At 44.8% G+C, this 26,549-nt stretch overlaps 1 protein-coding gene across 1 annotated transcript; it reads left to right on the forward strand.

Moving 5' to 3' along the window:
- Positions 1-1,943: 1,943 nt before the first annotated feature.
- Positions 1,944-26,549, forward strand: HHIPL2 (HHIP like 2). Its single transcript, XM_014840025.3, has 9 exons — positions 1,944-2,885; positions 5,746-6,398; positions 7,286-7,429; positions 9,509-9,840; positions 10,710-10,836; positions 17,641-17,786; positions 22,111-22,192; positions 25,116-25,198; positions 25,916-26,549. The coding sequence occupies exons 1-9, from the start codon at positions 2,556-2,558 to the stop codon at positions 26,290-26,292; spliced, it is 2,274 nt and encodes a 757-aa protein (XP_014695511.3). The 5' UTR covers positions 1,944-2,555; the 3' UTR covers positions 26,293-26,549.

Below are 26,549 nucleotides of genomic sequence, written 5' to 3' on the forward strand. Positions count from 1 at the left end.
GATACTTTTCTGTCCTTCCCAGCTGAAGCTGATCTAAATACCCTGCTCGACCTTCAGTGAGATTTTCTTAGTCCCCTCCAGCCTGCCATCATCTCCCCTCCTCGGAATCTCTAATGGCAATTGTTCTTTCCTTGTTGTTACCTTGATATAATCTGCCTTGTATTATTTGCACACTTTTTTAAACCTTTCTTCCCAGAGCATAAGTTCCTTGAAAAAGTTTATGTATCAGTTTTCTGTTAAAATATTCCTCTTCCAGCATAATGCTTTGCACATGAAAATACATGCCTATGGAATTGACATCGGACATCTATTAGAAAATTAATTATTGCATAATTATTATTTGAGCACATGTATTGTGTAATTATACCTAAAATATTAAGTAGCTCCATCTGAAATATTACATATTTTAATAATCAGAAAGTCGTGCCATCATTATATCTGCTGAGACCTATTAGATGATCTTTCTCTGTTAATTTTGTAATCACTCTTTGCCCCAAACAATAATATCTGATTTGAACTTACGTATCCTGGGTGGATAGGAAGATTTGTGTTTTATTATGTCCAAGTTGTTTTTTTTTTAATGCTGTACTATAATTGTGTAAACAGACTCATTTAGATTTATTTTCCAAAAAGAAGGTATTCGTTTTGGACTCAGTATTTTTCATGGCAAAAGGAACACTGACACATAAACATGAGAAAAAGATCAAAGAGTATTCTCAGGTCCTACATGATGAGAGGATGCCCTCCTTCTCACCCATCACGGGGTAGATGGCTGCCTCCCATTTCTGAGAAGGCCGCGGTGGTGTGACTTCACTGGCTGAAGTTAATCCAAGTGTGACTCCTCCTGCCCAAGGCTTCCAGAGCAGTGACATTATCCGACCTTTGGGCAAACAACCCCTTGGAAACGGCACAGTCATCAACGAATCTTGGATGCCGTATTATGTTTTAAAAAGCGACATTCAACTAGATGTGATATTGAACAGTACATATATGAAAGCAGAGTGTGTTGGTGATCATTCTAATTATTCCCTCCTCCTGATTTTCCCCTTAGTTATAAAAATGTTTTTGTACTTTTAATGCTGTTTTCGGCCTTCAGAATCCAGAGCATTGTGAATACAGCCTTGGGCTAGTTCAGGCTCATTGTCCCGTCCTGACGGCACCCTGGCAAAGGCTATTTGTGGTGGTGAGCGGGAGAGCCTGGCGGGGAGCCCTCCTCGGAAGCCCATCTCAACAGAGAAGAATCTTTGGTTTCACCTGCCTTTCAAAGGGCAGTTTTTGCCAGTAGGGAAATTTCAGGGTGGAGTGGGACCATGGAAAATACCAGAAGGAAAGGGAGCTTGGATACCAATGTCCCCTGCGGGCCACTGCCTCTGTTCACTACTCCAAGTGGGTTTGAGGCTGTGTGAGTTTGAAACTCCGTGTTCTTCATCCAAGCAGTCAAGAAATATTTATTAAACATGCAGTATGTGCAAGAGACAAAAGAAAGCAAAACGCATTCTTTTTTTTTTTTTTGAGGAAGATTAGCCCTGAGCTAACTGCTGCCAATCCTCCTCTTTTTGATGAGGAAGACTGGCCCTGAGCGTCCTCCTCCACTTTATATGTGGGACGCCTGCCACAGCATGGCTTGCCAAGCGGTGCCATGTCTGCACCGGGATCCCAACTGGCAAACCCCGGGGAGCAGAACATGGGAACTGAACCGCTGCGCCACTGGGCAGGCCCACAAAATGCATTCTTAAATACTAATGTTGAAACTTCTGGTAGGTGAGGGGGAGTGCCCCTAAAGCCAGTGTATATTTGGCGAAAATAAAGAACCCGGATGATCTGTGCTTCCTGATGAAATTGTCCCAATAGTCCTTGCTGACTCCTTGTTTTCTCCGGGCAACACTCCCTCCTCTTCCTTCATTGTCCCCTCTGTCCTTTCCTTGCTGCTTGCTGTGGATGCAAGATTCATACACTGTCCTTGCTTCCTTCCACTCCAAATGCACAGCTTTCCGGATCACGGGAACGAGTACAGCTCTGCCTCCCCCCACCTCCCCACCGTCTTCCAGATCCACACCTCAGCTCTCAGCACTGCAGGAACGCTGGAGGCTTGCTTTTCACGGTCTGATGTCTGGGCGCACGTAACAAGCGGTATTCCCAGCAGCTCAGCTTGTGAAGAAACTATAAACAAAGTGTGAATTTCCTGGTCTCCCCCACCCCCTCCACTGCAGGAATTCTTTGCGGTTTTAATGAATCACAGTACGTCTGCCATTGACATCATTGCACCTTTTTGTTAAGCAGTCCCCAATAACTCAGCAGCGGGGGTCAGGACTTGCTCCAGCTTCACGTTTAGGGGATTGAGAGGGAGAGGGACATCTCTCATTGCTTTCACAAGAGACACTTAGCCAGCCTACAGAAGGGACACTGCTCAGAAACCCCCTCGTGAACTTGGTGAGAGTGAGGAGGAGAAGGAAGGAAGAAAAAACCCTGGAGGGGTGGGGAGAGGGAGGGAGCTAACACAGAGTAGGGAAGCCAACCTGAGCAAACACAGCAGCCTGAGTGTTCCCAGGGCTAGAATGCTCAGAAGATCCATTCCTAGGGGTGGTCCCCCCATATCCCCCTGGCAGGCCCCCTGGCTCCCTATGTCTTCCCACATTTTCTGCCTCTGCCTCACATTCTTCTTGGGCCAGATGGGTTTGCTGCAGGGGCACCCGCAGTGCCTGGATTATGGGCCCCCCTTCAAGCCTCCCCTGCATCTCCAGTTTTGCTCTGACTATGAGTCCTTCGGCTGCTGTGACCAGCGTAAGGACCACCGCATCGCTGCCCGGTACCAGGACATCATGGACTACTTCGATCTGAAGGGCCACGAGCTGTGTGGCCGTTACATTAAAGACATTCTTTGCCAGGTAAGCCTGAGCATAAAAAATAACCCTGTGGGGAAGTGAGGGAGCTGGCTTAGAAAAGTGCCTCCCAGGTGCAGCAGATTGGGATGCTGGGCTAGATCGTGGGTCCTGGGGGGACGGCTCTTTGGGCACTCAGCCCTTTAGAAGCTCACCTGTGGCTGCCTCACCATAGAGCTTTGGGCTCTGGACAGGCACATGGAGGCGAGGTGCTGAGTTGCGTTTCCACTGGTTTCCCATAGCTCTTCGCCTGGGTTCTGCTGGCTCTGCTGCTTTCTCAGACCCGGGGAGAATGACATGAGTGTTCCTCGTGGAGCTCTCCGAGCAGCCGTGGTCTGGGTGCTCTCTGCAGTGCTCCCAGAGCTGGGCACAGCACGCACCTGTGTTGTTTACAGAGTGCGTGGAGGGAGCGGTGGCATCTGCCGAGCTCCAGTTCTCCTCTGGGTCACTTGTCCCAGGGGGTCTCTGGTGTGATGATGGTGGTGGCAGGGGTTGGGGGGCTCTTCCCAGCATTCGGAGCTGGACCGGGAGAGCATCAGGCCGCGGAGTGGCAGTGACTCACAGAGGTTCTGCTTCTGGCTCTCCACCAGCCAAAACCCACATCCCTGGCAGGCGTCACCTCAGTTGAGCTCAGCCTGAAGCCATGCCATGTGCGGGCTGCACACACGGCCTTTGTGGGCAGAGGGGTTCAGGGGTGCAAGGAAGAGTCAGCACTGGAGAGCTGATGAAAGCGGTTGCCATGGGGAGGAGAGCTCTAACGATGTGTTGGGGGAGACACAGGAGGTCCAGGCAGACCTTTGATCTGGGACCCTCCTGGGCATGTCAGCGCGGTTACTTGGCTTTCCTGCTGCCACGATTCGGGAGCGCTCTGGCCATCCCAACTCCCCATGCAGGGAATACAGCAGAGCCTGGCACAGAGGCTGGCCACCCGGGTGACATGGCCCCAGGCTGTACTCTCTCACCTCGGGCACCATTCTGTCACCTCGGGCACCACCCCTGGCCATTTGCTGGAGAATTAACTCTGGGATAAACATTTGGGCAGCAGCTGGGCTCCTATGAGCAACACTGAGACTATTAATTTCTGAACTATTCCCTGGTAAAAACGTCTCCTCTCTCCCTCTCTCCTCCCTCCCCCTTTCCCTGTTCCGTGAGGTTTCAGAAAGCCCAATTCTGCAGCTCTCCTATTTTAGGGATTCGAGAAATCAGCATAATCTACATGTGTCTGTTTATTAAAATTTACAAAGCCCTCCCTCTCTGTTCCCCTATGCATGTTCCCAGCAATGATTCTGCAGGCAGTTATTGTCACCCCGATTTTCCTGATGAGGAATCAGGAGTTCTAAAGGACTTGTCCAAGGTCAGTGCCGGGGCGTAAATGCGGAGGCTCCAAGTCTTGTGCCGTTTTGATCACACCTGCCAAAGTAGAGTCATAACAGCACTGGCCCATTCCCTTAATGGCACTCTGACCTCAGGCGAGCCTCAGCTCCATTAGAACAGAGCCTTTGGGCATATTGCTCACTGCGTCCCCGTCCCTGGAGCAGAGAACAGTGCCTGCTGCAGAGTGGACGCTCTCCCTGAGCCTCAGCTTTCTGAGAGAAGTGACAGTTACTGAGCTAATTAGGTAGAAGCAACTGTGCAAACTCTAAATTGCTGCATCAGCGTGTGCCACGGTGGTGGTGATTTTCCACAGCCCCCTTGTGTTCCCTGGTATTTCATGCTTATTTCTGTCTTCCTCCCTCTCCTCTTCCCCCTCCCCAGGAATGGACAGAATCAATGAGGTGAGACTCAGAGTGGCTCAGCAGCTCTGACAGGTATCCTAAACTGAAACAGACAGCCCAGGGAGGGACGCTGAGAATCTCTGGGCTCTTGCTTCCCCTCTTCCCTGCTCTGCCATCTGCAATCAGAGTTGCGATAGGAGAGACCAGGGAACTCAAATACGTCTGAGAAATGGTTCAGGTCCCTTTGTTAAGTGATGCTGGGAGAGATGTCAGTGATCAAAAGGGGGTCCTGGGCCAATGGACCCTGTTCTATTCCACAGCCCCAAGCTCTACCCTAAAACCAGCTTTTCTTCCTTTCCTAATCTCAGTTGCTTCTGTCTTCCATTACTATTGGGAGTTGATTGTCCACCTCCAATATTCTATTTTCCTCCTAAAAAATGCTATAGTTCAGGAAGATCTGAGTAGTGGATACTGCTTCTGGCACGCAGTCCTTTTATGTTGGTGTAAAGAGCAGCAGTGTGACCCTATAGTCATAATTCAAGTTTGTGTCACTCCCAGCATGGCACTTTGTATATACTAAACACTTAAATATTTTAAATAAATAAGTGAAGAAATTACCAGATGCCTAATCTCTGAGAGTGATGCATCGTGGGTCTGTTTTGATAATTTTTATTTTTAAATTGTAAAATATTTCAGACATATAGAGAAGCGCAGAAAATTAAATAATTAACACTATGTAGCCAACACTCAGATTTAATAAGTGTGAAAACTTTGCCGGATTCCTTCAGATTTCTATAAAGAAATAAAATCTTACAGATGCAGCATTTACGATAAAGGGAAAATTGGAGAAATTTGGTACCTACTATCTCTTAAAAAAATTCATTGTTTAAGAAAACTTTATGTGTCAAGAACTAAGTTAAAATGCTAGATAGAGCTGTATAGTGAATATGAGAGATTTCCCCCTACCCCTTTCTGCCTTCCTGGGTAGACAATTTGGGTCCCAGAAAAGAGCTTTACCAGCAGTCAGCAAGGGAAACTTCAGAATCCTGATTCTGTCCTAGACCATTTTTCCTTCTGCCTGCTCAAAACTTGGGACCAGTCCCATTGTGGCCAGGCTGACTACTGAGAGTGAAACTCCTTTTCTTTTCTAGGAGTGCTCACCCTATGCAGCCCACCTCTACGACGCAGAAAACCCTCGGACGCCCCTCCGCAATCTTCCTGGCCTCTGCTCTGACTACTGCTCTGCATTCCACTCCAACTGCCACTCCGCCATCTCCCTGTTGACCAATGACCGTCGCCTCCAGGAGTCCCATGAAAAGAATGGTGCCCACTTCTGCCACCTCCTCAACCTTCCTGACAAGGACTATTGCTTCCCTAACATCCTGAGGAATGACCATCTCAATCGCAACCTGGGTTTGGTGACTGAGGACCGTCAGGGCTGCCTGCAGCTCTGCCTGACTGAAGTGGCCAATGGGCTCAAGAACCCCGTTTCTATGGTCCATGCTGGGGATGGCACTCATCGCTTCTTCGTGGCTGAGCAGGTGGGGGTGGTGTGGGTCTATCTGCCTGATGGGAGTCGCCTGGAACAACCCTTCCTGGACCTCAAGAGCATTGTGTTGACCACGCCATGGATTGGGGATGAGAGAGGCTTCTTGGGGCTGGCTTTTCATCCCAGATTCCGCCGGAACCGCAAGTTCTATATTTATTATTCGTGCCTGAGCAAGAAGAAGGTAGAAAAGATCCGGATTAGTGAGATGAAGGTTTCTCGGGCTGATCCCAACAAAGCTGACCCAAAATCAGAGAGGTGAGCCATACCCATGAGAATCTGCATCTCTGTACTGTGCTCCAAAATAATGCCAATCAGGTCTTCTGGAATGATGTAGGGGGAACTTTCCTGGTTTTAGAGCCATCAGCTTATAATGTTGACCAAAGAGTCATTGTTGATTAATGAGGACAGCCAAGTTAACCTCTTGAGTCAAGAGTCTTCTCAGGGTATAGCCTTCACTTACAGTTACCTAATTAGACCCATGCTTGCTTGTTTTTACAGAAGGTAAGCAAAAGCCAGTGGCCACAAGGGTTTGAGAAACAATTATAGATAATATCAATGTACTAACAAAAGAGCTACCTCTGATTATTGCATGGCCATTAGATCCTAGGACCTTTACCTTGAACGTGGGAATTCTCATCCTCCAAGGAAGCTGTGCACAAGGCCATCAAGCTGTTGGTGCACGGTCAGAAGAAGGACGCAGTTCATGACCCCAAGTTCATGCTCTTTCCACTCTACCATTCTGCCTTTTTTCCCTCTTCTCCTCTCTGTCTTGTCTCTCTTTTCCCATGTAGACAAGTTGGAGGATTGAAAAGAGCGTGAAGAACTGATATAGACCAACTCCTGCTAGTTAGCTCAAAGGAAGGGACGAGAGTTCTGGTAGAGCAGAGAGTAAGGCCAAACCCCAGAAAAGGATGATTGTTATCCTGGTTGTGTCTACAGCTCATGAAGTCATGATATGAAAGAAAAAAGTGAAGCAGTCGTACTAGGAAACAAGGAGGTCTCAGAGCCCCAAAGATACTGCTTTGTGATTCTTGGAAACTGAAGCAGGTCCTGGCTGACTTGGCCATCATTTCTGGAGGTCTCAGGAGGATGCAGCTTCAGATAATATTAAAGCCTCATGCACGGTTTCTTTTTCCTTCCAGGGTCATCTTGGAGATAGAAGAACCAGCCTCAAATCATAATGGTGGACAACTTCTCTTTGGTCTGGATGGCTATATGTACATATTCACTGGGGATGGAGGACAGGCTGGGGATCCCTTCGGCAAGTTTGGAAATGCTCAGAACAAGTAAGCTGGATGGAGGCTGGGCCCCTGCCCTTTAGGGTGAGCCCCTGGTGCAACGTTGTTGCTGAGATGGAGTCTGCAGAGGGTCCCACTCAAATCACTTAGTGTGTGGTGTAGCCCCCTCTGCTGAGACAAATGGGAGTAATGCTTGGTTTTCTGTCCTATACATTTTTGGTGACTAATATTACGGATGCTCAATGTAGCTCTCACAGGGCTATGTAGAGACGACACCTACACCTAGAATGTTTATATATATTAACAGGACATTATTTACCTTTCCGAGATCTGACCATCCAATTCAATTCAACTCAACAAGATTATTGAGCACTGTGTTCCAGGCACTGTGCCAGGCCCTGGAAACATGTGAGAAATTAGTTAATAACAGCTAATATGTATGGGATGCTTCCTGTGTGTCAGTTGCTGTCCTAAATGCCTTATGTGTATTCCGGACTGCAATTCTAACAACTTACAAGGGCAAGAATTTTTGTGTATTTTGTTAATTGATGTATCCACAGCAGCTAGAATAGTGCCTGGCACGGGGAGTCCCTTCCTAAAAATGTGTGGGATGAATGAATCCTATGAAGTGTAGGTATTAGGATAGCCATTTTAGAGGCAAGAAAACAGAGGCAGAGAGGAGTAGAGTCACTTGTCCAAGGTCACACAGCAAGTGAGTGGCAGAACCAGAATTCAAACTCAGACAATCTGGCGTGGAGCCCAGTGAGGCTGTCCCGCCCACTCAGGCTGTGCTGCATAGATAAAGGTCACGTGACCCTTCCGCCCTTTGCATGCAGCAAGCACTTGGCTCCCATTATCTCTAGTAATAAAAATATTAAAGTTGATAATAATAAAGAGCTAACATTTGTCAAATGCCTACTGTGCGTCAAGAATTGCATTACATGCTGCCTACACAATAACTCGTTTAACCTTTACATCACAACCACACTGCAAGGTAGTGTTACTCTGCCCTGCTTTACAAAGGAGGAAACTGAGGCCCATAGACCGCAGTCATTGGCAGAGCCTCTCAAAAGCCTCCGTTCTTTCTACTGACCACATTGCTGTATGAGGAAGACTAGAACCAGCCGCTTTAAAAAATTCATAGTATTGGGGGCCAGCCCCGTGGCACAGCGGTGCTGCCTCTCGGCAGCCCAGGGTTCGCCGGTTCAGATCCCAGGTGCGTACATGGTACCGCTTGGCAAGCCATGCTGTGGTAGGCGTCCCACATATAAAGTAGAGGAAGATGGGCATGGATGTTAGCTCAGGGCCAGTTTTCCTCAGCAAAAAGAGGAGGATTGGCAGTAGTTAGCTCAGGGCTAATCTTCCTCAAAAAAAAAAATTCATAGTATTAGACTAAACCATCCCCTTGTAAAAAAAATTGAAGTTTTAACTTGCTCAGGATCACACGGGTCAGAACTGCATCAAACTTTTGCCTAGGATGATCTCTTTGAGCCAAAAATTGAGAAGTCTTGACATCTTGTATATATATATGCATATATCGTGTGTGTGTGTATACATATATACATACACATCCATATGTACATATATGTATATCATGTCTCCCCATGTGATTCGTGGCAGTTTCTTGAGGTCAACTATCAGTAGGCTCTCGTGGGCAGTCTCCTCCAGTCCTGTGCTGTTTTATTTTATTTTCCTTAGAATACTTGACATGAGATCTACCCTCTTAAAAAATCTTAAGTGCACAATCCAATATTGTTCAGTATAGGGACAACGTTGTGCAGCAGATCTCTAGAACTTAGCTTGCATGGCAATGGCCAACAGGTACGTGAAAAGATGCTCAATGTCACTCATCATCAGGGAAATGCAAATCAAAACCACAATGAGATATCGCCTCACACCTGTTAGGATGGTTATTACCAAACAAACCCCCAAAGGCACCAAGAATTGGCAGGATGAGGAGAAATTTGAACCTTTGTATACTGTCGGTGGGAATGCAAAATGGTGCAGCTGCTAGGGAAAACAGTATGGAGACGCTTCACAAAATTAAGAATAGGACCAGCATAGGGTCCAGCATTTCCACTTCTGGTGATTTACCCCGTGCTTGTTGCCTGGCCTTCTTTCTTGCAGGAGTTCCCTCCTGGGAAAAGTGTTAAGGATCGATGTGAATAGGGTGGGCTCTGACGGCAAGCGGTACAGAGTTCCCCTGGACAACCCGTTCGTTTCTGAGCCAGGGGCCCACCCCGCCGTCTATGCCTATGGGATCCGAAACATGTGGCGCTGTGCCGTGGACCGAGGGGACCCCACCACGCGCCAGGGCCGAGGCCGGATGTTCTGTGGGGATGTCGGACAGAACAGGTTTGAAGAAGTGGACATCATTGTTAAAGGCGGGAACTATGGCTGGAGGGCCAAGGAAGGGTTTGAATGTTACGACAGAAAACTTTGTCATAATGCCTCTTTGGGTAAGTAAGAAGCTCTCTGGGTGATTTCTTGAATGAGTTAAGTGGGTTGGAGGTGGAGGTGGGGGGATACAATGTGGGAGAGTCCTACTCTGTGGGTGTTTAAGTGCTTTTGTTTGTATCCTGTGCGACAGTGCTTCTCAGGGTGGTCCTCCAGCCACTGGGACCCAGAACGCCTTGGGCAATTCTTGTTAACCTAATGGATTTGAATCTTGGGTGGATTAGGGCAGCAGGATTGACCTAGGAATCTATATTTTAAATAAACTACCCACGTGATTTTTAGGCATGCTATTTTAAGAACCGCTGGCAGAGGAAAATTGGTGGCTGTATGTTTTTATTTATTTCCCAATTGGGATAGCCCACTGAAATGATATTCCATATGCAGTCAAGAAATAGCATAATCCCTAAACATCAATAATCAAGGTATGCTTTAGGAACTCCACTTGCCTTAAAATTCCAATTTTCTCACTTTATCACCTTTGCTTAGCGTTTTTTGTCCTCTAAATTACAAAGTAGTTTTACAGAGCCTCACAATACTCCACATCCTTAAACTGGAGTATCTGCTGTGTAAACCTAGGGGAAAAATTTAGGTGTGTGGATTTCCAGGTCGCTGACTTACAGATGGGAGAATTTTTGCTTTCCTCTCTGCTGGCAGAGGCCAGGCAAATGGGAAGCTCACAAATATTATGGTTGGTCTGTTGAGAAAAATAAATGATTTTTACTCATGATTCACTTGGCTGCCTGTCCTGCCAAGACCAAGAGAGAAAATGTTCTCCACTCAATCAGGCAACTACATTAAAAAGGCCCCTTCTTCCTCCTTGAAGTTCCCAATTTTCAGCCACGACATTTGCTCTTTCTTTGTTCCTGGACAGATGACATTCTGCCAATTTATGCTTATGGCCACACGGTGGGGAAGTCAGTCACTGGAGGTTATGTCTACCGTGGGTGTGAATCCCCAAACCTCAATGGCCTCTACATCTTTGGGGACTTCATGAGTGGGTAAGGAAAGATTGATTTCCCCTGTCTCTTTTTGATTTCAATGTTTTTATTGAGGTGTAGGTTACATATGGTGAAATGCAATCTCTTAAGAGCAGAGTTAGATGAAGTTTTACAAATGTATACCCTCATATTGCCACCCACCATATCAAGAGGCAGAACACTTCCATCACTCTAGAAGGTTCCTTCTTGCCTATTGCCTGGCAATACAACCCCTTTCTTATACACGCATGCACACACACACTCACACTAGCCAGAGATAACCATTCTCATCACAGGTTAGTTTTGCTTCTAGGACTTCATGTAAATGAAATTATATAGTATATACTCTGTATTGTGTATGGCTTCTTTCATTCAATAACATCTGTGAAATTCATCAAGGTTGTCACATGTATACAACATATAGTTTGTCTTCTTTTTTGATCCACTCTGACGATCTCTGTCTTTTAACTGGTGCATTTAGATCATTGACATTCAAAGTGATTATTGATATAGTTGGATTAATATCCACCATATTCATTACTGTTTTCTATTTGTTGACTTTGTTCTTTGTTCCTGTTTTTGTCTTCCACTCTTTTTCTGCCTTTTGTGGATTTAATTGAGCATTTTATATGATTCTCTTTTCTCCCCTTTCTTAGCATATGAGTTATACTACTTGAAAAAAAATTTTTTTTCGTGGTTGCCCTAGAGTTTGCAATATACATTTATAACTAATATAAGTCCACTTTCAAATGACATTATACCACTTCATGGGCATTGTGTGTCTTTTAATAACAAAATAATCCTACTTCCTCCCTCCTGTTTCTTGTATCATTATTGTCATTCAGTTCACTTATATATAAGCATACATAAATATATATAGTATGTAATAATTATATATAATATAATATATAATAAATATATAATTATCAATATAATATATGATAATTACTAATATAATATATTATATAATAATGCTATTATATTATATACATATCAAATACATTGTTGCTATTATTATATCCAACAAACTGTTAGCTGTTAGATCAATTAAGACTAAGAAAAATAAAAGTTTTAATTTTATCTTCACTTACTCCTTCTTTGATGCTCTTCCTTTCTTTATGTAGATTCAAGTTTCCGACCTATATCATTTTCTTTCTCTATAAAGAGCTTCTTTTAACATTTCTTGCAAGGCAGAGGTACTGGCAGAAAATTCCCTCAAGTTTGTTTATCTGAGAAAGTCTTTATTTCTCCTTCATTTGTGAAGTATAATTTCACCAGGCACAGGATTTTAGGTTTGTGTTTTTTTTCTCTCAACACTTTAAATATTTCACTCCACACTCTTCTCGCTCACATGGTTTCTGAGGATAAGTCTGATTTAATGCTTATCTTTGCTCCTCTATACGTAAAGTTCTTTTTCCTCTGGCTTCTTTTGAGATTTTTCTTCTTTATCTTTGATTTTCTGTAGTTTGACTATGATATGCTTGTGTGTAGTTTTTAAAGCATTTATCCTGTTTGGTGTTCTCTGAGTTTCCTGGATCTGTGATTTGCTATCTGACATTAAATTGGGCAAATTCTCAGTAATTATTGTTTAAAATATTTCCTCTGTTCTTTTCTCTTTTTCTCCTCCTTTTGATGTTCCAATTATACTTACGTTACACCTTTTGTAGTTGTCTCACAGTTCTTGGGTGTTTTGGTGTTTTTCTTTCCAGTCCTTTTTTCTCTTTGCTTTTCAGTTTTGGAAGTTTCTATTGAGATATCCTCAAGCTCAGAGATTCTTTATTCAGCCATGTCCAATCTACTAATAATCCCACCAAAGGCATCCTTCATTTCTGTTACAGGGTTTTTGGCCTCTAGCATTTCTTTTTTTTTTTTTTTTAAGATTTTATTATTTTTTTCCTTTTCCTCCCCAAAGCCCCCCCGGTACATAGTTGTATATCCTTAGTTGTGGGTTCTTCTAGTTGTGGCATGTGGGACGCCACCTCAGCATGGTTTGATGAGCAGTGCCATGTCCGCGCCCAGGATTCGAACCGACAAAACACTGGGCTGCCTGCTGTGGAGCGCACGAACTTAACCACTTGGCCACGGGACCAGCCCCTCTAGCATTTCTTTTTGGTTCTTTCTTAGAATATGCATCTCTCCTCTTACATTGCTCATCTGTTCCTTCATGCTGTCTACTTTATCCATTAGAGCCCTTAGCATATTAATCATAGTTGTTTTAAATTCCCAGTCTGATAATTCCAATATCTGTGCCGTGTCTGAGTTAGGTTGTGATGCTTGCTCTGTCTCTTCAAACTGTGTTTTTGCCTTTCAGTATGCCTTGTAATTTTTTCTTGATTGTCAGACATCATGTACTGGGTAAGAGGAACTACTGTGCTTGAGGCTTTAGTAACATGCTGGTGAAGTGTAGGGGCAGAGGCAGTGTCCTATAGTCCTATGATTAGGTCTCAGTCTTTTAGTGAGCCTGTGCTACTGGACTGTGAGCTTCACAAGTGTTTTTCAGTTGTTCTCCCCTGACCCATGCACACTTAAGTGGGGCAGGATGGCTTGATTGGGCTGGAGTTGGGTAGTTCCCTTTTCCAAGGCTCTGATGAAATCCCAGCATGTTAGTCTTTAGTTAAATAGTTTCTACTGAGGGCAGATGCTTGTTAAGAAGAACAGAAAGTGCTGGTGTATTCCAAAATGGTTCTTTTTCCCCTCCCCCTGAGGGAAGCAAGAGGGGATTTTTCTCTGATAATTACTATGAGAACCTGGTCCAGCTCCAGGAGGGAAAAGTCACAGAAGTGTGAGGACCCCTGTGACTGGCCACCCCTGGAGTTTTTAACTCTCAGACTTGTCCACACGGAGCTTCCAGCAACTTGCCAATTACAGTTTAGGTTTTCCAACCATGGCACGGATTTCTGTGTCACTTTATGCTTGTGGGTTTCTGTAAGTTGTAATTCTCTGTATCTGCCTGTCTGTCTGTCTGTCCAATTTTGGGGGCAGTGGTTTGCCCTGTGTTCTCACTTCCCTTACAGATCTAAGAAGAGCTGTTGACTTTTCGGTTTGAAGTGGTAAGCTTCTTACATGCTGGACTGGAAACCAGAAGTTCTCTGAAATTTTCCTTATGGAGACTTTTAACTACAAATTCAACTTCTTTAATAGATATAGTCGATTCAGCTTCTTTCTTTCTGAGTGAGCCTTGATAGTCTGTGCCTTTCAAGGAATTTGTCCAGTTTATGTAAGTTGTCAAATTTATTGGCATCAAGTTGTTCATAATATTCCCTTATTATCCTTTACCAACTTGGAAACTATAGCGATGCCACTTTTCTTATTGCAGATATTGTCTTCTCTCTCTCTTTTTTTTCTGATCAGTTTGGCTAGAAGTTTATCAATTTTATTGATCTTGTCAAAAACCAGCTTTTGGATTCATTGACTTTTTTCCGTCATTTTTCTGTTTTCTATTTGATTGATCTACACTGTTTTTCTTTCCTTCTTCTTGCTTTGAGTTTAATTTGCTCTTCTATTTCTAGTTTCTCAAGATGAAAGCTGGGGGGACTGATTTGAGACCTGTCGTCTTTTCTAATATACATGTTTGGTGTTATAAATTTCCCCTCAAGCACTGCTTTAACAACATCCCATAGCTTTTGATATATTGTGTTTTCATTTTCGTTTAGCTAAAAAATTTTCTGATTTCCCTTTTGATTTCTTTGTCCCATGAGTTATTTTGAAGTGTGTTATTTAGTTTCCAAATATCTGAAGATTTCCGAAGATCTTTCTGCCATTGATTTCTAATTTAGTTTGACTATGGTCTCAAAACATACTGGATATGATTTGGGAGACTATCCTGGATTATCTAGGTGGGTCCTAAATCTAATCACAAGTATCTTTAGAAGAAGGAGGTAAGAAGGAAATTTGAAGACAGAAGAAATAGAGGGCAATGTGACAATGGAAGCAGTGAGAGGAAAGGCAATGTGATATGGGACCATGAGCCAAGAAATGAGGTCAGCCTCCAGAAGCTGGAAAAAGCAAGGAAATGGGTTCTCCTCTAGAGCCTCTGAATGGGAGCACAGCCCTGCCAATACCTTGATTTTGACCTAGTGAAACCCATTTCAAAATTTTGACCTCCAAAACTGTAAGAGAATAAATGCATGTTGTGGCTTTAATGCATTAAAGTGGCAATGAGAAACGAATACAACCATTCCCAATACCCTTCATTCCTTTGTTTAGACACATATTTCCTTCTGATATCATTTTTCTTCTGCTTGAAGAACTTCTTTTAACATTTTTTGAAAAATGAGTTTACTGGTGTTGAATTCTTTCCACACTGGCATCTTTATTTTCTCTGCATTTTTTCTTTTTTGTGAGGAAGATTTGCCCTGAACTAACATCTGTTGCCAATCTTCCTCTTTTTTGCTGAGAAAGATTTTCCCTGAACTAACATGTTTTGCCAATCTTCCACTTTCTGTATGTGAGCCGCTGTCACAGCATGGCCACTGACAGTCGAGTGATGTAGGTCCATGCCCAGGAACTGAACCCAGGCCACTGAAGCAGAGTGTGCTGAACTTAACCACTAGGCCACTGCAGCTGGCCCTTCCCTTCATTTGTGAAAGATATTTTTGCGGGATATAGAAGTCTCTGTTGACATGTTCTTTCTTTAATTCTTTAAAAGCATTGTTCACTACCTTCTGCTTTGCATCATTTCCAATGAGAAGTCTACTGTCATCCTTATATTTGTTCCTCCATATTTAATGGGCCATTTTTCCTCTGTCTACTTTTATGATTTGCTCTTTGTCATTGGTTTTGTGCAACTTCATTATCATATACTGTGGTGTAGTTATATTCATATTTCTTGTTCTTGGATTTGGTTGCACCTATTGGATCTGTAAGTTTATCACTTTCATCAAATCTGGAATATTTTTGCGGGTTATTTTTCCAAATATTTCTTCTGTTTCCCAACTCCCTCTCTCTTCTCTCATTTGGATACTCCAGTTGCATGTATATTGGGCCACTTAAAGTTTTCCCCCAGCTCACTGATGATTATTCATGTTTAAAATTTTTTTCTCTGTGCTTCATTTTGGATAGTCTATTGTTATGTCTTCACTTCATGAATCTTTTCTTCTGCAATATCTAATCTGCCATTCATTCATCCAGTGTGTATTTTTTTTTTAAATTTCAGATCTATTTTTCATGCCTAGAAACTTGATTTGGGTCCTTTTTTATATCTCCCATGTCTCTACTTAACTTTTTGAACATGCATAATACAGTAATAATCCCTGTTTTAATGTTCTTGTCTGCTGATTTTAACATCTATGTCAATTCTGTGTCAGTTTTGATTAATTGATTTTTCTTTTTATTATGGGCTATATTTTCCTCCTTCTGTACCTGCCTAGTAATTTTTTATTGGATTCCAGACATTGTGAATTTGACTTTGTGGGTGCCAAATATCTTTGAATTCCTATAAATATTGTTGAGCTTTGTTCTGGGACACAATTAAGTTACTTGGAGATGATCTCATCTTTTGAGTCTTGCTGTTAATATTTGTTATGCAGGACCAATGCGATGCTTATTCTAGAGCTATCTATTCCTCAATATTGAGGCAAGACTTTCCTGAGAACTCCGCCACTGCCCTGTAAATTATACTTACAGTATTCCTGACCCTGAGTAAATGCCAGGTAGGTTTCTTTCTCACTCTTTCCTTTGTTTCAGTAGTTTCCTCACATATGTCTGCTGTGAAGTATGCCGATGGATGCTTGAGGGGGACACTTTGCAGATCTTGGGAGTCCCTTCTCTGTGCAGCTCTCTTCTCTCAAATATCTGCCCTGCAGACTCTTCCTGCATTGGTCTTCCTGGATTCTCATGTGTGTCTTTTCAACTCAAGGAGTCTGCTAGGCTCTGTCTGTGTTTTCCCTCCCTGAGCTAGAGACTCCCTCACGGTAGTAAGCTGGGACAGTTGTGGGGCTCACCTTGTTTACTTCCCATCTCTTAGGGAACATGGTCCTCCATTGTCTGATCTCCAGTGTCTTTTAGACCACCACCATTCTATTTTGTCTAAGTTTTTGACTGTTTAAGGTGGGGTGGTAAATCCAATCCCTGTCACCCCATCTTAGTTAAAAAGGATGTTGATATTTTTATGCTGCACTTCTTGGTTACACAGGTGGGGTAGAGTTAGCAATTGGCTAGTTCCTTTATCATCACTTGTTAGATCTTTGGGATTTAATTGAAGCATATTTATTAGAATCATCTGGGGTTGGGCATCCCTGTTTCCATAAAATGTTTCAGGTGACACCTCGGGTTTGCCCAACTTCCTTTCCCTTTTCTTCTAAAAACCTGTTTTAGTTCAGAAAGATGACAGAAGGATATGAAGCATCTATCTGCTTCTACAGAGACATTATAATAATAATAGTTATTGGTTTTAGAGCCCACATTCTATGCCAGGCACATTGGTGATATATTTATGTGTATTATTTTATTTAACCTTCACAACTCTCTCCCATGGTAAATTCTATTACCATTCTGCATTTTACAGATGAGAAAACTGAGGCTTAGGGATGTTGAGAAACTAGCCAAAGGTCACACAACTAATAAAAATTACATTCGTCTTTTTTAGTGGTGCAACTTACGCAGGGCACCAAACTCTTCCTATAATAGAAAATGCACTTCCCCTCTGGGGCAGGTGGGTGACTGAGGCTCTGGAGTAGCTTTTTTGATTCTTGGGAGAAGCTAGTTATTGATCTCCTGTGGGAGACCCAGTCCTAGTACTCAAGGACCCCCTGATTCTAGGAAGAAAAATATCCCCCAAGGTGGAAAGATGGATTCCTAAAATATAAGGTTTTACTTTTCATCTAGTCGACTTATGGCTTTGCAGGAAGATAGAAAAACCAAGAAATGGAAGAAACAGGACATTTGCCTGGGCAGCACCAAGGCCTGCGCCTTCCCAGGGCTGATCAGCACCTACAGCAAGTTCATCATCTCCTTTGCCGAAGACGAAGCAGGTAACAAATGTACCAAGTTACTCTATTTCTGCTTCCTGGAACTTAGGTAACCTCAGGGATTGGGAACTGAACATTTCTTATAATTATTATTACTATTTTTGTTATTGTTATTTAAATAGCAACTGCCACTTCTATTTTCACTATCATTTAGTCACTTTGTTTAAGGTATTGGATGCTGTTCTAAGTACTTTCCATTTTTTATCTTATTTAGTAATCACAACAGCCCATGATGTAATTATTATGCTCGTTTCACCAATGAGGAAACAGATTGAATATGCCAACCTGCCTTTCTTGGTTTTGCTGCTCACCTCACTGTGCAGGACAGATCAAAGTTTACACTTGGGTCTTTTCAATCCTTTGGCACGTGCCCCCTCCTTCCTGATTTTATTCTAGTCTGCAATTACAGGAACGTACACAGGGCCAATAGCTGGGCAGACCAAATGAACGGTGGGTGTTTATCCTGCTGGTGTCGCTTGAGAGAGAGCACCTCTGAAGATCAGCCACTGGCTGGGCTGGGCTCTTTCCTGCCCTGCCAAGGGTGTGTGAGGCAACAGCTGTGAATGAACAAGAGAGACTTTCTTTCCTGAGAGATCTGAGGAAAGGGCAGCTCGCTAGGTGGAAGGCTACTCACTAGACAGATTAGGCATATGTTAAAGCTATTCACGTCCCGGGTGGGACAGAGCAGGACTGAGCGAGATTTTATCACACTTCTCAGAGCGGAGCAAAGAAAGGCATGTGTGCATATATGTGAGAGAGAGAGACTCAACTCTAATAAATTTCCCCAAGTTTTATAATCAGAAAATGGATTTTTAATTTCAGCTTTACACAAGTTATGTTTTTGAAAGCTAAAATGTTATTTTGTTTTACATAAGTGTGGACAGGGCCTGCCATCTTTTCGGTATTCGGCTCTGCATCTAGCCATGCTTGGAGGCAGGAAGAGAATAAACTGATCTCTCAGGGTCCCTTCCAGACCTAGGCTTCTCTATAAGTGTAAACTGGAACTTTGAAGATTTTCTAAAGATTTGGTTTCTTTCTACTCTGAGCCATGGGGGAGACCTTTGAGTGGGACATAAAGCAATCCAGTTGGCTCCTGGACCCTTTCCTCTCAGCCAGCTTATGAGTACACAGTTTGAGATGACTATTTTAGAGGAGCAGAGGATATTTTGGAAAATTGGAGTGTTCTTAATAGAGAAAAGTCTCTGTGATTTCCAAATCGGAAGTCCAAACACGTAAAAAAGGAGAGAAACCACAGGCTGGCAGGGTGATGCTCCGTGCAAAGTGGATGATCTGAGAGCCACAGGCCTGGTGGGGTCTCTCCTCTGCTGGAGCCCCTGGAGCCTGGCACCCCAAGGAGGCTGGAGCCTCCCAGAAGCAGGCCTGCCCAGGGCCCCTGGGCTGCTGCTGTGGCCTGCTTCTTTTCAGGAGGCCCCAGAAACCCTGGCTTTGTTCGTTTGCTTTTTTTGTGCCTGTGGGCTTCTCACAGGAGAAAACAGGCAGTTTTTGAATACCAGTCATCTGGAAAACAAAACTAAGTGTCCTTGGCTGAATGGTGTGGAGTGGACCTGCCAAGGTGTTCCTATGCCACCCGCTGCCCAAGATCAGCCCTGAAGCCGGGGAGGCTGTTCCCAAGGCAAGTTATTTTCTTCCAGAGTTGCTTGCTTCTGTGTTTTTGCACAGAGTGGTTCAGATTTTCTGCTTGTGTCATAGTCTTTCCCACTCACAGACATATTTAGATCTGAGTATGATTTCATTATTTTATTACCAGTCACCAGCTTTAGATAAGTCATTTTTAATTGCACCAGAGAGCTCTGCCCCCACTCTGGCTGCACTTCATTTCCTGAGTTCTTCTAGCCGACAGCTGGTGTCAATAAATGACTGCAGAGTGAGTGGCGGGTGTGGGGCTGCCCATCGCTGGGTTCTGGTGGGTTGGATTTCTGAATGTCAGTCACTGAAGCACATTCTCAAGAGGGCCGCTCGAAGTAAATTCACCTTGCGTGCATTTTGTTTTACATGGCAGATGATAGTTTTCTGATGCGTGTGTTTTTTTTGCCCTAAAATATATTTTAAAAAATGTCACTTGGACCCGACAGATGAAATTCATTTTTGGCATTGTTTTCCCCTAAAAATCCAATGGGACGTCTACGGCATGTTTAGGACGTACAGTTTACATAACTGTAGGCGTGTGTAGGGAATATACAGCAAGGCAGGGTTTTCAATTCTCCTTTCAGACCAGGAATTCTTTGCCTGGTTTGGAGGGGTCCCTGGATGAGGGCGACCGTAACACATGCAGACACTTGGCATACACCTCATTTATCTAATGGTAGAAGCAGCTTGGATGGTGCCTGGGGTTTCCAATCAGAGGGGCTAACTGGCTCTAGAGTAGGGTGTATCCTAACTCCTCAGACCCCCTACTAGGGGAAGATTATAAATATAATTTGTCAGGATACCATAGTCTCCCCTTATCCACGGTCCAAAAATATTAAATGGAAAATTCCAGAAATAGTTTATAAGTTTAAATTGCGTGCCATTCTGAGAAACGTGATAAAATCTCACACAGTCTCACTCCATCCTGCCTAGGACATGAATCGCCCCTTTGTCCAGGGAGCCACACCGTGTACACTACCCGCCCCTTAGTCAGTAGCCATCTAGGTTATCAGATCGACTGTCGTGGTACCCCAGTGCTTGTGTTCAGGTAACCCTTATTTCCCTTAATAACGGCCCCAAGGTGCAAGAGGAGTGATGCTGGCAATTCAGATGTGCCAAAGAGAAGCCAGAAAGTGCTTCCTTTAAGTGAAAAGGTGAAAGTTCTCGATTTAATAAGGAAAGAAAAAAAATTGTATGCTGAGGTTGCTAAGATCTAGGGGAAGTTTTACTACAGTATATTGTTATAATTGTTCTACTTTATCATTAGTCATTGTTGTTAATCTCTTACTGTGCCTCGTTATAAATTAAACGTTGTCATAGGTATGTATGTATAGGAAAAAGCATAGTATATATAGCGTTCAGTACTGTCGGCGGTTTCAGGCATCCACTGGGGGTCTTGGAACATATCCCCCATGGATAAGGGGGGCTACTGTCCACAAAACCAGCGTTCATTAGGCAGCTGTCACTCTGTGTGTGGGGCTGTGCAAAGACCTCGGGCCTCACACTCAGCACGAGACCGGCGTTGATCACCGTCCTCTGCAAATTCAAGGAAGAAGATGGTTTAAATAACCCAGAGATGTCTAGAGCTCTAGGCTTCTCCCATTTGCAGTTTGGTGGACATCTCCTTCCAGAAAGTTGGGAGAGAGCGTGTGTAAAGCACACAGCAGCAAGTGAATTAAATTCAGCGCAATGGCACAAACATTGCCCCAGGTTCACAAAACCGTTAGTCACAGCCCTGGCCCTTAAGGAGCAGAGAGATAAGGAAGTACGAGTAATTGCCAATTACCGAACGCTTTCTAACTGAAGATCTAATAATCATGTGAATATTATTATCCTCATTTTACAAATGAGTAAATAACACGAGGGTTACACAGGGGGAGAGGTTGCCCGGGACACACAGGTGGGAACTGGTGTTATCAGAATTCAACTGAGATTTACCTAACCTCTGAAGCTGGGCTCATAAGGCCTATACAAGACCGTCCCTCACAGGTAACTGCGAAATGAGGTGGAATGAGGTAGTTACTGTGAGAAAGGAATGAGGTTTTCTGGAGTTTGCACAGGAGGAGCAAATGGGAGGAAACAGAAGCCCCTTCTAAAAAGATGAAGGAGACAGAAGGTAGAGGTGGTTTCTGGGGGGTGTGGAGAAGACCAAGGGGAGAGACTGAAGAGTGGGAGGGTTGCGGGAACTAAGGAACCCCAGGACTGAAGAAGGTGGAAATCTAGGAGATTGGGGGGCCTTGGGGGAGGGCGGAGGAACTAACGGACTAAAGAAGGGGCAGTAGAAAGTGACTAATCGATGGGCCTCAGCCAGTAGATGGCCATTTCAGGGGTTCACAGAGAATCCTTATCAGTAGTAAAGGGTTGAGGAAGGAAATGGAGGTTCATTGAGGTGAAGTTTCTGAGAGCAAAGAGATGATAAAGGAGAAGCCCGTTGGGTTCAACGCACATCAACAGAAACGCACTTCTGCTGGGCCACGCTCTGAGCCAGTCTTTGGGGGCTCAAACATGGACCTTCTCTAGGAGCTCACAGTCCAGTGAAGGCCTAGCTGTCAATCAGGATTTAGGGTTCCCTTCCTGGGGCTCACTCCATTTCAGGGCTGTAACTGCATGTGGGTGATTTTTGTGTATCCAGCTCCGTGCCACATGTCCTGTTACTGACTGCCTGTGTCTCTTTTCTCAGGGGAGCTCTATTTCCTGGCCACCTCTTACCCAAGTGCCTTCGCCCCACACGGATCTATTTACAAGTTTGTTGACCCATCAAGGTGAGATTTGGTCTCATTTTCTTCTCAGGTGCATATTTATCAGTCCTTATCTCCATGGCAGGTCATAAAAACAGTCCTCACCCCCCAAGAATTACCAGAAATTGTCAATGAAGCCAATCTTCACTTTAGTTGAAAAGCAGATTGGGAAAAAAAAAAAAAATGTGTGAGACAATGCCTCTATAGGAATTATGGAAGATTTGGGAAATGGTCTCCTTGTGGTTGGAAACGAGGATCTTGGGCCTTTTCAGGATGACTAGTCTGGACCTGTGGCTCCTGTTTTTGTTTTTTTAATATGCTTCTGGAAACTTCTGTCTGGGATCCTCTGACAATGGTGTACACCTCTGACCAGCTGAGTAAATATTGCAGCCTTATCCCGTGGGTTTGGTCAATGTCTCAGGGTCTTTGGCAAATATCTTAAAGTGTCAGGTTTCTCAGGGTCTCCATCCGACCCTTTCTGGAATTCAGTGGCCATATTTATTCAATTGGTGGACTATGCTGTTTCCTTCTGCTTCTTTGCCGACCTCTCTCAGAGCCTAACCAACCTCCAAATGATCAGGCCAAAGCCACAATACTGGGAAGCTTCCCATTTGTGAGGCTGTTGAGTGTGTGGTCCGTCCCTGCGCCTGGGAGGTGAGGCAGCATACTCATCTGGAGGGCTCTGGGCAGTGCACTGGGTTTATCTCAAAGCCAGAAATTCTCTCCACGAATCCGCCTGAAGATAGACCCGTGGAGGAAAACTTCCCTGTGAAGCTTACATTATGCATATCTGGGTTCAGAAGACATTGGGTGAACAGGTCCAGCGGCTGTTCAGGGCTCAGGAGCCAGGCCCAGCTCAGCTCCCTTTGGCAACAGGGCTCTCAGTTTCAGTGTTCTCAGAAACTCCTGGAAGAGCCTCAGTGCCTGAGGCTGCGCCCGGGGTGCTCTCCTGAGAGCTGGTGCAGGACTGCCCAGGGGTGAAGCAGGTACTGGGTTGTCCCCACTACTGGGTCTGATCCGTGCATGTCTCCTGTGCTTAGGGGTGGAGCAAACCCAGGGTCTTAACGCGCTTCAAGCGGCTGATAATGCCCGGGTGGGGGTTCTGCTCTTTCCACGAAGTTTCCTGTATGAATTTCTTTTCCTTTCCTTTGACAGTTTCCTGATTTAGTTGGGGGATAATTTAGCCCCCTCTATCACAAGAGCAGCCTTGAGAGGTCACTCATAAAGCATCTGTAAAGCCTGTTTCTCACTGAGGTCATCCTTCTGCATTCACCTTTCTTTCAAGTTGACCTGGATTGAGTTCTCTGTGGACCAGGCTCTGTGTTAGGTGCTGTACATGCAGGCTCTCATTTAACACTGACAGCATCCCAGTGAGGCAGGTCAGACCCTCAACCTACAGATGAGGTGACTGAGCCTAGATCACTTAAATCACTTGCCCGAGGAACAGCCAGTAAGAGGGGGCCGAGGATGGGAACTCAGTTCTGTTTGTGGGTCAAAGTCATTTCAGCTCCTCCCGTTCAGTTTGGTTATAATTACATTGAATTGTACAGACTTCCTTTAAGCTTTTGTAGCAGTGGACCCAGATTCTGCTCTGCCTGTTTATTCAGCCCGTCTCTGCACTAAACGCACCCACCCCAGCATTCTGAGGAGCAGTGGATTTATGTATGAGTTTTCCCCTTCCATCTTTTCCTCCAGCTCTTCCTTTAGATTCACAGACCCTGGAGCCTGGGTTTGAATCTTGGCTTTGCCACCAACGAGCTGTGTGACCTTGTGTCTCTTTCTTAACCTTTGTGTGCCTCAGTTTCTCCTCTGTAAAATGAGGATAACAATAGCACCCACCTCACAGGGTTATTGCGAAGATTCAGTGAATTATATTTATAAAGCGTTAGTACAGTACCTAAGCGCTATAAAAGTGTTCGTTAAATAAATAAAATTACTTTTTTTTTCACCCAGGATGGGGGTGATGGCAACGAGAGACAGAGTTGGAGCAAGGCAGAGGAGGTGGCAGTGGGGACTGGTGGGGAAGTTCCAGCTCTGCTCTGAATAGTGGGAGCACTCCTGGTCTCCAAGTTCCCTTTATTTTGGAAGATGCGCCCAAGGGACAGCAGTTTGAGAATTAGTATACTACTAGGCAGAGGGGCTGGCATTACATAAGTACATAATTAAGGGGCTGTGCCTTGAGTTCTTGAAGGGATTCTCTTGAAAGGGAATCACCACCACCACCATCATCATCATCATATCATCATCATCATCATCATATCATCATCATCACCATCATATCATCATCATCATCATCGTATCATCATCATCATCATCATATCATCATCATCACCATCATATCATCATCATCACCATCATATCATCATCACCACCATCATATCATCATCATCATCATTGTATCATCATCATCATCATATCATTGTCATCATCATTGTATCATCATATGATGATGATCATCATCATCCTCTCTGGAGTACTTGTTTTGTGCTGGGCACTTTCCCAAGTGTTTTTTTTTCTTAAATCTCATTAAAACATTTGTTTAAAGCAATTTATCAGTCACTTCTGGTGTGCCAAGTACACAGCTCTCATTTAGTCTTCACCACCTCCCTGCAAGCACGCGTACTATTATGTTTTCTATTTTATGGAAACTTAGCAAGGTTTACTTGCCCATGGACCCCAGGATTTGAATCCAGTTCTATCAGTCACCCTGCCCATACCCCTAACCCCCTCACAATCCTGTCTGCCAAGGGCCTGCCGTGTCCCTGTGATGTCCGTGCCCTTCCTCCTCTCCATCTGAGCTCATCGCATATTTCCTGCTACATCTCTCCCACCCCATGGATAATGGAGGGCTGAACGCAATTCTGGCAAATGTATGCCTTCGGGTGACCTTGATTTCCTGGTTCCATCTTGAGGGTCTTGTGTCCTCACTTTTCCTATCTGTTTTCAGGCGAGCACCGCCAGGCAAGTGCAAGTACAAGCCGGTGCCGGTGAATACCAAGAGCAAGCGGGTCCAGTTCAGGCCGCTCGCCAGTGAGTCCACCTCTGTCTTAGGCTCAGGCCTCGGTGTGGAGACGCGGGCCCAGTGCCCTCAGCAAACCCGCTAGGATACCCCCGGTGGGAGGTGTTCGTTTCTTACCTGAGGCTTACCCTCTGCACGAGCACTGTAACTCGTGCCTCGGTCTGCACTTCTCTGCACGCAGAGCGAGTGGGGGCACCCTGCTTCCACGGTGACCTGCTGTCCTCTATTCACTCATTCAGTCCACTATCATGTGCTCCTTCATGCAGTTGGATCATTCATTTAGTACAGACTTTGCAGCAGTGGCTGTGCTGCATCTTGGGGATGCAGCAGGGAATCTGACCTGTAGGAGTTCAGAGTCAAAGAGAGACAGGCGGGTACTGCGGCAAATAAAGAAACAAATATGCCTCCACAGTTCTGGTCTGGAAGGATGTCTGGGGGCCTGGGAAGGCCCCTAGAGTGAGGACTTCTTCCTCAGGGTAGGGTGGGAGTCAGGAGAGACTTACAGAGGCGGGTACTCTCTTAAGGGGGCTATTCCAGAGTTACGACTCACTGGAGTGACCCGATTAAAAAAGTAATATTTAGATCAAGACCAGAAAGGGAATTAAAAAATATTAATTTCAAAGGAATTTATATCAAAGAACCCTCATGCAGTCATAGGTTTCCTGGATGGTGCTTTAATTAGAGGTACAGGATTTCTATTTCTCACTAATTAAATGCTTGTTTCCCAGAGACGGTCTTGGACTTACTAAAGGAGCAATCAGAGAAAGCTGCTAGAAGATTCTCCAATGCAACTTCAGCATCCCGTCCAGACCGGGCCTCACCTCGGAAAGGCTCCTCCAGGAAGCCGGCTTCTCCCACAAGAAGCAGGAAGATGTTTCCAGGGCCTGGTGCAAAGAAGAGAGCCAGAGTGTGGTCCCCAGGCCCCCAGGGGAAGAGGAAGAAGAGCGAGAAGCCCCGCAGTGGCAGGCTGAGCCAGTCAGCCCAGCGCAGGCGAGCTGGCAGAAGTGTCCCTTGGCCATTTCTGTCAAGGTGGCCAACCAGGGGACGTGCGAGGGGAGGACCACCCCGCCCTGTGGAAGCTGCGGCTGCTGAAGCGGGACCTTAGATGTGTGGGAAGCTGGGGTGGAGGCGGGGGCTGCCGGAGAGAACTTGGCTTAGGGCTGCTGTGGTTGTCCTCTCCCGGGCTATCTTGCTATCTCAACGGATGCTCTTTGTCTGCTTCTGCGGGGAGACCAAACCCCACGTGGCCAGGGCACCTGGCTGATTGTATGCACTAGTCTGTAAACCTGCACGTCTCTATTTTGTTTTGTAAATGCCTATGACCTAAGGGAATAAATCAACTCTTGCTCAAATGGACACATC

Source organism: Equus asinus, chromosome 30, assembly GCF_041296235.1.
Source record: "Equus asinus isolate D_3611 breed Donkey chromosome 30, EquAss-T2T_v2, whole genome shotgun sequence".
Taxonomy (NCBI): Eukaryota; Metazoa; Chordata; class Mammalia; order Perissodactyla; family Equidae; genus Equus; species Equus asinus.